Raw genomic sequence first — 12,688 nt, forward strand, 5'->3', positions numbered from 1 at the left:
TTTTCCTTCACTTTCGCCAATTGGTGAAGTTTGTTCCTCGCCGCTGTCTCTACTGGCTTGCATGGTTCGGGACTTGTAGAGCTGCGCATTGATGGATTTGCTCTTCAGTGTTTGGACTTTTAACAGTGAAAATTAAACCACACTGAACTGAACTAAACTGAACTTTAACTCTTGAAAACTGGACTGACACAGTTTCAATTTACTATAATCTTCAATGTGAAGCTGCTTTGACACAATCTTCATTGTAAAAGCGCCATACAAATAAAGATGAATTGAATTGACGTAAATTAAGAAAGTGTTATACACTTTTTTTCTATGGGTTAAAGAAAAAAAACAAAACAAAAAAAGATCTAATATTTCTCTTATTTTATGCTATTCAGGAGCCATGTGCACCCACTGACAGGTAAAATTTGCTTCTCTCTAACTTTATCTCTCATTCAAGTTCAGGTTGCATTAAAGCTTTATGACATGTTGTCCAGTATTGCCGAAGCATTTTAGATGTATAAAATATGCAATATATTAACATCATCAAATTAATAAAATATACAGCAAATGGGAAATAAAATAAAAAAGGTATAAAAACAGACTCTAAAAATTATCTAAAAATTATCATAATTACAAGAATAAAGCGTGTAGATAATTTCAATAAGACAAATGAGTTGATTAGCCATTTCTAATGGCATACAAATATTTTGCAGCCAATTTAGATCTAATTTTGTCCTCTCCGATGGTTTAGTAAAGTTTTTCTGAGTCGTTTAGATTAATAAAGAATGATTTATTTTATGTTTGTCTCACTCTCGCGCCTGTGTGCATGCATTTGACAACAGCTTTAGAAAGCGAAAGCAAAAACAAATCCCAGACATTTTAGGAGATTTTGAGACGCATTAAGTCCCAAAAAGGTGCGTCTCTTTAGCAGGTCGCACACCGCATGTGCCGGTCAGTGCCGCGACACAGCGTGCACATGACATTTGAAAGTATCGCATACCAGACGCGCGCATTCGCATGTTATTTAAAATGAAACTATTCAGTGGCGCTGCAGAAATATGAACCATGTCCTGAGTCGTGGCTGGGTGGAGCTGGTGTGGGAAATGCTTGGTGTGGCGTGACGCTTCACTGAGCGGCGCTTCTGGTGTGCGACCCCCTTTTGGGTCTCTGCAGAACACGTGAGACTGTCTCTCGCGCACACAGTAGCTACAGAATGGGTAAATTAGAGAAGAGAAGGTTTTCCACTTCTTAATCAATCGTGGTTGTTTGATTGTATTGGGCGGATACAAAAAAAGTGTAAAAGGATGATAATAAGATCAAATAAAAAATGTGTCACTAAATATACTTGAGCGGACGATAATATACCTGGGCAACACGCCCAAGTAAAGTCTATGTGTGGGAAGCACTGCATTGTATTTTTTACACTTTGATTGACATTCTCCCTTTGTACGTGTCATCAGAATGAGAAAGCCCCACCCATTAGTGACCATCTCTCCCTCATTAGCATACTATGTTATTCTTGTTTTTGATTCGGCCACTATGCTGATTCATTTGAAGTTCCACCCAATATTTAAAAAGAGCACAATCTCATTTGAATTTAAAGCGACAGTCACCAAAAATGACACAATTCGGGCCAAAGCCTAAAAGGGGCAGTTTTAAAGAGTTATAAAACAATATTTGTGGCGTATTCTGAGCTGAATTTTCACATACACTCTAGGAGCATCAGATACTTATTTTACATCTTGTAAAAAGGAGCGTAATAGGTCTAATTTAAAGGGTTAGCATGAACGACAACAAAAAACATTTTCTCTTAATTTACTCACCTTCAGGATAAACATGAAACATTTTAAAAACATAAAAAACAGGTTAAAATTTTATTTATTTCTTTATTTCTTGTTGATACCTTTGACAACCTTGGTACCTTGACTCAACAAACAAAACATATAGTAAGGCAAAACAAATGTAATACTTCACTTTAATAATCCTGTCACATATTAGTGGAGTATTAATGCACAACATTGGCGAATGGTTCTGAGCATATTCAGAATAATCTGGAGCAAAAGCTTCCTGTTGCATATTGACGAATGTGTGCTGATGCTGTTTGTTTAATAACAGAGAGGAAAGATGCATGTGTTGTTGCAGTAAGATTACATTTGTCTGTTCAGTCTCAATCAGGAAGTTTATTTTCTAACATTCTCGCATGCATGTCCTTATGCATCAAGATGCCGCTGTTCCTGAGTGTAAAGGCAGGACCTTTGGCCAAGACTGCATTAATATTTCATTAAAAATAAGAATTGTCAGTTTTGATTTAATATGACTTTAAATGTCCTGATTATAAACTGTACGCTTTCTAGAATTACTACAACGGGTTTTCCCAGTGCTTGGATTAGCATGCTTGTTTGTGTTTTATTTGTAAAACCCCTTCAGTTTGCACAAAGCAATGAATTCCATTATTTAGCAACAGAAATGAAGAAAAGGGTGGAGGAAGAGTTTGAGAGGGAGAGAGAGAGACAGAGAGAGAGAAAAGAGAGAAAGAGAGAGAGGGAGAGAGCAGTCTGGCACTGATTAAAATACTTTGGCCAAGGTGCCCCTGGGTGTCTCTGCTGGAGACGTGTTTGTGTTTGTGTGTGTGTGTGTGTGTGTGTGAGATAGAGAGAGAATTCTCGCAGTGCGTTTACACAGCTGGGAGATAACTAGTCCCAGACTGAACCTACATCCACAGAAACCCAGAGCTCCAATTTCTTTTTTACCTCATCTCAAAAAAAATCTGCATACTACAGTATATACTACATTACATACTGAAACTGGCTAAACAATGGCGTTTATAATCCAAACCAGTATGTGGGGCTGTAATATTTTCAGAGAGATGCACAAAAAACAGAGAAGAAGACTTAAATAAAAAAAATCTTTCAGTCTGCATACGAGACAAACTCAGTGAATGCATTTTAGTTAAACTATTAAGCTCAGTAACTTCTACAACATGAACACAAGCATGAAGTATGTCATGTTGCTTTTGCATAATGTCAACTATGGTCGAGATATAGGCTGAGGACATCATAATTTCACAAAACATTCGAATGGCTGTTCAAATGAAAATGCAAGAGTGTCGATTATCCACTCTAGGATGCAGTTTAAAAAAATAGCAGAATCACTCTCCTAAAACAGTGAATCCATCTGGACGAAATGCAATATGTTACAAAATTTTTGCACATACAGCGAAATGCATGTCTATGTGGACAGGGCCTGAAGCCTTTGGGTTATTTTCGTTTTAATTGAAAATGAGAACTGCAACAACTCAGCATAGGTATGTGCTTATGCATAGTGTACAGAACAACTGCAACACTAGAATTTTCTCTTAAGAAGTAACTCATGTTTACTTCCTCATGAAGCTGCACTGAAATGATGGTAGTGGCTGTGTTTTCCATGCTGTGATTTAAATGCTGTGTTTATTTACAGTCGGGAAAAGAAGGTAAATGTTTGATGGGTACTTGGTTAAAAAATAAACGTAAAATTTACTGGACTAAAAGATTTCAAACAGCATTTCAAACAGCAAACAGTCTTGCCAGACTTTTCCAATAGAAAACAGAGTTGAAACTTGGGTCAGTTGCTCCAATATTATCTACATCTTCAATTAGAAAAAAGTGTTGATTTTATTTATTTATTTATTTATTTATTTAATTTTTTTTGTTTTATGTTGACTTGAAAGTTACCATGAAAATTTCAAGCTTCTCTTTATTTTAATGAAAATTTGATTTCGCTCTCTTATAAACTTATATACTAATAAACTTCCCCTATCACTGTCCTAAGTTAAGTGACAAGATTCCAGTGACAAGTAATTTGGCTGTCTGCACCAAACTTGACGTGACATGACAGAAACATTTAAATACCAGACACTGCACTCCCAAAGTAATATTAAAGGCTTTTAATTTAATTAATACATATTAAACCTCTTTAACATTATTAGGCTACTGAGTGACTGATGTTGTTGGTTTGCACAGAGTCACCGTCTGCTAGTTAGTTTATTTTCAAGATCTGAGGTGAACTTTCTGCTGTATGATGATGGCCGATAGACATTACGATGCTGAGCCGGCATCGCGATCCTCCTCCCCACCCCCGTCGCAGCAGCAACCCGCTCACGAAAAATACACACGGCCTCGTTTACACTTATACGTCTTAGATTTAAAATGGCATTTTAGAGCGAAAACGATCCACGTCCACACTGGCATTTCATCTAGCATTTCTGAAAAGCCCTCCTTTCACACTATACCCCTGAAAACATGTGACCACAAACACACATACACGTGCTGCAGCGTACGCGTGCGTCTGAGCTCCAGCAGTCAGCGGATGCTTAGAGCACAAAACCCCAGAGAGCAGTGCACGTCAGACAGTTTATGAAGGATGTACGGCTGGATCGCGTCTCACTATAATGGTTAAATGTGATATTTAATTAATCTTGTCTCTATCTAATGACTCCTCGGTCTTTTGAATCTATCAGGTATTGTGTCACAGCGTCAGTACACTGCTTCAATCTTTCGCATTCATGCTTGTACTTAGTCATTTAAGCGAAAACCTCAGATACTATTGGTTGGTTCCTGTTGGTTGTGCACCTTTTTTATCGAAGTTTGTCGACGCCATTATAACGACACAGATCTATCTGCCTATTCATGCCAGAGTGATTGACAGGTGGTAATTTGTGTGTAACTTATCCTTATTTATTTATGATTTGGTTATGGCTAAAACAAAGACTATACGGGTCGGGTAGTTGAAACAGTAGTTGAAACAGTAGGCTACAAATCATTATGAAATAATTAATTATTCATAAATAATTAATTCTTCGCCACTTAAGATGACAATGCCATCATCCATCACAACGTTTCACATTAGACATCATACGATGCCAAATTGGTCAACATTGCCTAACCCTAATCTGCTGCTGTTTTCAGTATGGCAACAAATGTCACGTAAAATGGCATTCAAACTCGCATTAGTAGCATTTAACACTGAATAAAGTCATAATCAGTACTTGAGGGGATTTTTGTCATAGTAGTTTAGGCTGTTGCACTATACTCTCACCTGGGGTTTATGCTTACCCGCTGAACTAGTGGCTGCAGCTCTGGGCAGAGAGTGTGTGGTCACGTGATTTGCGTTTTTAGCCGTGTACTGAATGAACAGAGAACTTTTCAGAATCGCTAAATGAAATGCCGGTGTATTTCCCGCGATTTCTCTCCGCCTCCCTTGCGTTTCTTCTCTTTGACTCTCGACTATTTTGACAAACACACACAGACGACGCACGCTCACACGGAGTCCAAAATAGGAGTTTGTGATTGGGCCAGCCCAATGTCAATACCGAAAATAGCCAATGGGCTGCAGAGTGTCACATGGACCGGCCCGGTCTGTCTGTCCGGGAAAAAAAGCATCTACTTTCAGAGAGTCACAGATCACAGCAGCGTCAATCAATAAGGCAGAATAAAACGATAGGCTGCTAAGCCTTTTATGGGGCGATCAAATCATTAGACGATGATCAGCCCGGCCCAAAAAATACGTCGGCCCACCGGGAAAGTGCCCGGTCTGCCAGATGGCAAGTTCGCCCCTGCGTGTGAGGATTATAGTGCGGTGGCAGCGGTGGCAGCGGCGGCGCGCACACAGGGCTTCTACATGTGGGGATTGTTTACATCAGAGTGCGCATCAGTTCTGCACAGCATATACGCAGTGTTTCTTTAAGCGGTTGATGGAAAATAAGCTAAGGCGCGTTCTAAGAATATAAATTCGGATCCATTATTTTTCACGGTATTTTGAAGTGCCCGCGATAACAATATCGTGCATATTCATTACCGTGATTTATCGCATTACCGAATACCGGCACAAGCCTAGTGTAGGGTCGAATCGAGATCGTGATCTTTTTCCGATTAATCATGCAGCACAATTAGATACCTTTTAATGCATGTTGCAGCATCGCATCATGTGTTATTAGGACATTGTGTTACTCTCGTATTGTCATGGAAATAAGGGCAACTTCTTACTCTCATTGGCAAATATCAATGATCCATCCATCAATGATCCGTCAAATCAATTTCTAATGTGCATAACCAAATTTTGCAAATTTTTTTACGTTACGTTACTATAAAAAAAAAAATGAAAAGAAAAGCAGCTTCTATTCTGTGCCAATGTGTCAACATTTTAAAACAATCCACTTGTTAAGTCGTAAATTAATCCGCAATTGGTTACTGTCTGAGATGGGGTATTTGCATAAAGCGATCTGATTGGATGATGCTTCGGTTGGCACTTGAAAAGTTGAGAAATTCCCAACTTCTGCAGCGAGCAATGCCAGTTCGGATCCACAATTCAGTTCGACAACACTTGACATCACCCATTCAAAATAAATAGGAAGTGTTGACACTGATGCCCTCATGAATGAGTGGTAAAGGTTAAATTCACTTGTTAAGTCTTGACGTATCGCTGACGTATAAAATACCATTTCTGGGTCCAAGCTGCTACTCGTTTGAATTGAGAAAATATTTGTTTATGGCCGTTTTTTAGTCCTATCACACATTAAAGTGAATAAATATAAAATCATAGTGTACACTGCAATGTCTGGACTTGCTGCATTACAAATACCAAAATTTAAGCAATTTATAAAAAATTCATCACTTTCTGGGCATCGGATATTAGGCATGGATATATATTGCCATTTGATGAGTCTCCCCATATAGTTTGATAGAGCGCTTGGACCCAGAAGCCGCTTTCCGTGATGTCACACTTAACAATCAGATAAAACTAAAACAAAAAAGACAAAAGTAGCTGACCTATACTGAAAATAGTGGAAATTTACTCGGTGGGTGCAGGAAGTTTTCTCTAGGTCAAAAGAGCTTCACTCAAAAATCTTTTCCTCTTTGTCGCCAAATGAGTGATTTTGTTTCAGGCTGATGAACAAGTTGTGTTTCTTTATGCTGTTTCTCAGAGGATGTTTGAGTGAAAGAGCTCAAGGTTTGTTTGTGTTGTTTTCTGCAGGAGTTTGAGGCTGGACGGCAGCTGACGGACTGAACCATGGCTCAGTTTCCCACACCCTTCGGAGGTGAGTTCATGCTTTGACAGACAGACTGATGCGCTCTACTGTTTGTGTGAAGTCGGGTGGGTGGCTGTGCATGGAGTGCTGTGTGTGTGTGTGTGTTTGAGTGAGAATGAATTGAAGAGAGTCAGTGAATGTCTGAAAGAATCAATGAATGGAAGAGAAACGCCCTCACAGCACTCTTTGGCTGTCAGTCATTTACAGGATTTCATGTGTGCTTTTCACTTTCTGTTTCTCTTTTTTGATTTTAGAGTAGTGTACAGTGGGATAAAATAAATAAAATATAAAAGACTTACGTAAAATTTAGATGTATTATCTAGATTATCTAGAGCTGCAGCAACCAGTCGATCAATTTATAATAATCAATTATTAATTATAGGAGAGTAATAATTATATTGTTATTATTGTATTATAATAAAGGAATTTTTAATTGACTGATTTTAACATTTACCTTTAAAATGTGAAGCGAAGACTCTAATTAAATAGGCTCTTATGGTTTTTTTAAACAATATTCTGTAATAATAGTATCTTAATGTAAAATGTACATCTTTTTGTTATGTGAAGGATACCTTTTGGCTGGCTTTGCATGCTCAACAGCAGTGCTTTTTTTTTCTTCTCTCTGTCTTGATAAAAATAAAGCCTCTCCTGTTTTATTAACTGTGTTTGAAATGTTATGAACTAAGCTACTTTGTATTTTTTTCTAGTAAATTATCAGCATTTTTCTAAATGCATGAAAGCATAAAAATGTTCTTTAATTAAAATGTATTTCACGTGCAGTTAATTATGGGGTGTCAAAATTAATTGTTTCTTCGGTCCACCGCTATGCAGACGCGAACAATTCGGTATCGGTTCAGTAATAATCACAACGGGTTATTGTGCACTGATGTCATTTATCTCATTTGGGCTATGTCGCATGTAGTTACTATGGTGAGGGAGGTGAGTGCGAGTATATACAACGCTCCAACTACTTAAAAACTTAGAAACTGTGCTCAATTTCACTACGTGTGTGTTTGCTGGATCAGTCTTTCACTGACACTTACAGCAGAGGCCCCTATTTCACTGCGATTGGGAGAATGAAAGTAAACTCCATTTCTCCCTCTCTCTCACTGTGGCCCATTTGACCTGCTGGCGTGACTTTTCCTCTCCTTTCGGCTGATTTACAACGATACTTCTGGATACAGACACGAGCGCGTGCCTGCAGAGTTTTCTCCAATGTGTCTATCATGGATCAGCTGTATATCATGGATCGTGCAAGAGCCAATCGCTGCCCTTTTTGTTGAGCGTGTGACCAATCAAAGGGGTGTAAGGCTGCACCCCTCACACTGCCAGGCTTAGTGCTCAAATCTGAATTATTCTCAGATCTGATTTTTTTGCAAGGCTGTTCACATCGTTCTTATAAATGTGGAAATATCAGATTTGCAGTGTGAACAGATCCCGCAAAAGTACAGATACGGACAGCACAAAATGTTTAATTATGCACACAATGTGTATAATGTTTGAAGTAAGCATGTTATGATCATGCTTATAATTATTACTCTTTTCACAGACAATCGTGGTGTATTTCATGAACTGTAAAAGGTTGTTCTGCTACTACTAATGTGTATTTCAGCATTTGAGACCTAAAATAAGTCTGTTGTGATTGAAAACACAGATTATTTGTGATTTATGACAAGCGCGGTGCATGGCGCTCTGACTACCGGTGTAGTGAACTTATCAAGGGTTAATGAGCAGCCGCAGACTGAACTGTGAAGGCGGAGTTTATGAAAAACAACACTTTATTTTATTATTACGTTTATAATAAAAAATTTGTAAAACAATTTTTTTTTTCTGTAGAAGATTGTACAATGGTTTGAAGGAAAATGACTCCGTTTTTATTCTTTCTTCTGGAGAAAAATCTAAATGTTTGGTTATTTGGTCAGGATATTTCTTGGTTTATTGTGCTCCCTGCAGTAGAAAATACCCTCTTTGAATTGTAAAATGCAGTTAAATTAGATAATGTTTAAGATTTTTCATTAACACACTCTCATAAATGAGTTAACGGTGTAAAAATAGTCAGTTCAATTCATCTTTATTTGTATAGCGCTTTTACAATGTAGATTGTGTCAAAGCAGCTTCACATAGAAGATTATAGTAAATTGAAACAGTGTCAGTCCAGTTTTCAGTGTTTAAGTTCAGTTCAGTTTATTTCAGTTCAGTGTGGTTTAATATATTTACTGCTGAGAGTCCAAACACTGATGATCAGATCTATCGATGCGCAGTTTTTTTACATTTCCTAGCAAGCATAGTTTATTATTAGGCTATTCATAGGCTATATTTGTAAATACAGTAATGTAAAAACATTTTAATGTTTAAGATTTATTTAGGCTGCTGCAGAAAAAAATACTTTTTTCAATGTAACTGAATGTGAGTGTTTATTAAACTAATATTATAATAATTTAGAGAGACCTTATGTGATTGACTGCTAGCAGCATAACGATGTGGATGTTGTCCCTTTAGCTAGTCAGTCGAAAGCTTTTCATTTGTCTTTCTGCAGTTTATGCACTTTTGAAAGATGCTTAGCCAAACTTGTTGCGTTTGTTGCAATGGGCATTTCAGCGGTATGGGTTGTGTATAGGGAGGATTGGCTCATTAATTTTTATTTGGCACCCTTCAGAGAAAGAATGAAAATACAGGAAAATACCTTTACGGGATAATAGCGGGATAGAACTGTAAAATACGGGAGAAATATGGGAAAATACCTTTACGGGATGATAGCGGGATAGAACTGTAAAATACGGGAGAATCCCGGGAAAAATGGGAGGGTTGACAGGTGTGATCTTGGTGCATCATGGTGCATTGACGATGCTTTCTATACTTGATTAGATATTTTCTTCACAACACAAGAATCATTTTTTATTAAAATATTATATATATAATATATATATTTATTTTTTGTAATACAATTTTGTCCTTTATTACAAGCAGTCAGATATGAACTGTACGTTTAATTTGATCTGCTCGAAGAAAACACTCTTTTTGAATGTTCAAACAGAACTCCAATACATGCACAGGGGACAACATGAGCATTTATAGCAAATAAACTAATGTAAATATTATTCCCTATTATACACCCCTATGATTGGTCATTGTCTTCACCCGCTCAACAGAATTGGCTGCGATTGGCTTTAGAAATGAAAGCGCTTTTCACCGATGAGTGACACGGGAAGAACAGCCGTGATTACAGTCTATGTGCACATAATTCGCGATTATCACAGGTAATCCATAATAGACACAGTGGAGAAAACTCGCACCACAGGCATGGTCGTGTCTGGATCCACAAGTATCGCTTTAACAGCTGAGAGGAGAGGAAAAGTTACCTCACAAACACGCCAGCAGGTCAAATGTCCAAAGTGAGAGAGAGGCAGAAATGGATTTATGCGGCATTTCTCCCTAGTAGTGAAATAGCGGCTCGTGTGCAGTACCTTCTTCAGTGTCAATTAAAGACTTTTCAGCAAACTCACAAGCAGTTGAATTGTGCATAACTATCTACCTTTTAAGTAGTAGTAGCGTTTTATTTACATAGTATTCTACTGCGACATCGCGCATAGGAGAGAAATTACGTCAGTACGTAATAAACGCTTATGATCTATTACTGAACAGTTATCGAATTGTCTTCATCTGCATCGCGGTGCACCAACGGTGAAACAATTAATTTTGGCACCCCTACATAAAACACTGTTACTTTTAGTCTTTCGCCAATAAGACTCATTCATATACTCTCATAAATCATAAGAGTTTGTTTGTTTGTTTTTAGCTGTGCTCTGTCCATTTGATGATGGCTGAATAAATCCATTAAAGCTTCATGCTGATGTTTGTCTGTCTACACAGGGGGGTCGGATACATGGGTAATATCTGTGGACGAGAGAGCCAAACATGACCAGCAGTTTCACAGTCTCACCCCAACACCCGCTGGCTTCATCACAGGTAATCACCGCTGCTTTTCTCGCTGTGAGACTAAATGAGCTTTCATCAGAGCTGATGTTTGCTGAAACCCGGAGTTTGAAGTTCTCAGAAATGTAAGAACAAATTATTTTGAGTTCTGTGCATTCGCAAATGGCCACCAGCAGTGCAGACAGTCATATGTTGTTGGTGGTTGTTTTTGGATCTCCTCTCTCTGTTGGATACACAATCACAGAGACGTGGAGCAAATGAAGTAAAAACTGAACAGCAGAAGTAACTTTCTTTTTCCCATCATGCTTTATTTTTTAAATGCATACTCCATGCTAATAAAAAGTCCATAGAGATTCATCATGACTGTTTACTGAAACTATACCACTTCCTGTTTTCTGTGTGGATTTCTACTTGGTTTATATTAGGTGTGCAATAATACAGACTTCTCATGGTTTAGTTTGGGTCACAGTTTCTACCAGCAAATATTAAACTAAGTAAAAGAAATCGACACCAAATATAAAAGCAGATCCGTGCTATAACAACATCACTAATGATTAAATCACTGGGAAATATCCAAAAAATAACGTTAGATGTAAGAATTGGAGCTCTGACATGGACATGCAAGTGCCCACTATTTACAGTTGGTGATCATATCTCAATTCTGTTCTGTTGATGTGTGATCCAAAAAATATGGCCGGTTTGTGCTGCGTTTTTATGGAGATCCCAGTGTAGCTGCCATTACAACCCATTGTTTTTTTGCCTGCCAGGTCTCCGCACCGGTCACATGACTAAAAACTATCAATTGAACTGTTAAGGGTGTACCGAACTGTTCAATATTATGTTGAATATTGCAGCATCCCTAGTAAACATGCAGACTCTCATCAATCTTAATGAAACGCAGTCTGCGTAATGTTCAGAAGAAACAGGCTTCACTGCTGGCCTACAGTAAAACCTTTGCTCGTTTACATTTAGTCAGAAAAGCAAACATCTAACGCTTGTGTAAACATTTGCACAATGCAACTGTGTTAGAGTTCAAATTCAGATCCCCAGGCAGTAAACATGTAATGAAAGTTTTAGCAACTGCTTCCATCTAGTAATAAATGCATTTACTTGATTCTATAGGGACCACTTCTATTTTACTCTTTTATGAGCGCTCCATGCCAAACACAGGTACTGTTGAATGAAAAAAGCCATACTATGAGACTTGATGGTAAACAGGAAAATAGGTGGACTTTCTCTCAACATGTGTACAACAAACATTAGAGCAGAAGGCCAATATTTTGGGGTCTTTTGAGCTTGTGTATTTTACAAAAGCAATATGATTAAACTATCTAACTAAAACTCATGATGCCAATATGGGATAAAATGTCTATAGTTTATTATATTGTATCTTTTCATATTACATGTAATGCATAAGTTTAAGTCATGGTTTGCGGTAATACTTTCGTCATCATTTGGATGATTGTACACTTGCGCACCACCGTGGACATGCAGGCAGAAACAGTGAATAAGCAATGCCAGCTTGAAAGTACTGTCTTTGCATTTTAGGTAGCCAAATATTATGTTTAGGGATGCAGTGAAATGAAAATTCTTGGCTGAAACTGAAAAAAAGGAAATAAAGCCAAAAACCTAAACACCAAAATAAATTCAATTTTAAATTCAATTCAATTCAATTGTATAAATTAACATTAAATCAAATGTTCATTT

The 12,688-nt window shown here is 37.7% G+C and overlaps 1 protein-coding gene across 2 annotated transcripts in view; it reads left to right on the forward strand.

Annotated features, from left to right (window-relative positions):
• The window catches only part of itsn1 (intersectin 1 (SH3 domain protein)), a 100,213-nt gene that overhangs the window by 11,999 nt on the left and 75,526 nt on the right, over nt 1-12,688 (forward strand). For both annotated transcript variants that reach the window (XM_056456627.1, XM_056456628.1), the window contains exons 2-3: nt 6,994-7,057; nt 10,919-11,014. In XM_056456627.1, coding sequence (XP_056312602.1) covers nt 7,030-7,057; nt 10,919-11,014 — 124 coding nt within the window. In that variant the 5' untranslated portion in view covers nt 6,994-7,029. The remainder of the gene's footprint in view (nt 1-6,993; nt 7,058-10,918; nt 11,015-12,688) is intronic.

The sequence above is a fragment of the Danio aesculapii genome, chromosome 1 (assembly GCF_903798145.1).
Source record: "Danio aesculapii chromosome 1, fDanAes4.1, whole genome shotgun sequence".
NCBI lineage: Eukaryota > Metazoa > Chordata > Actinopteri > Cypriniformes > Danionidae > Danio > Danio aesculapii.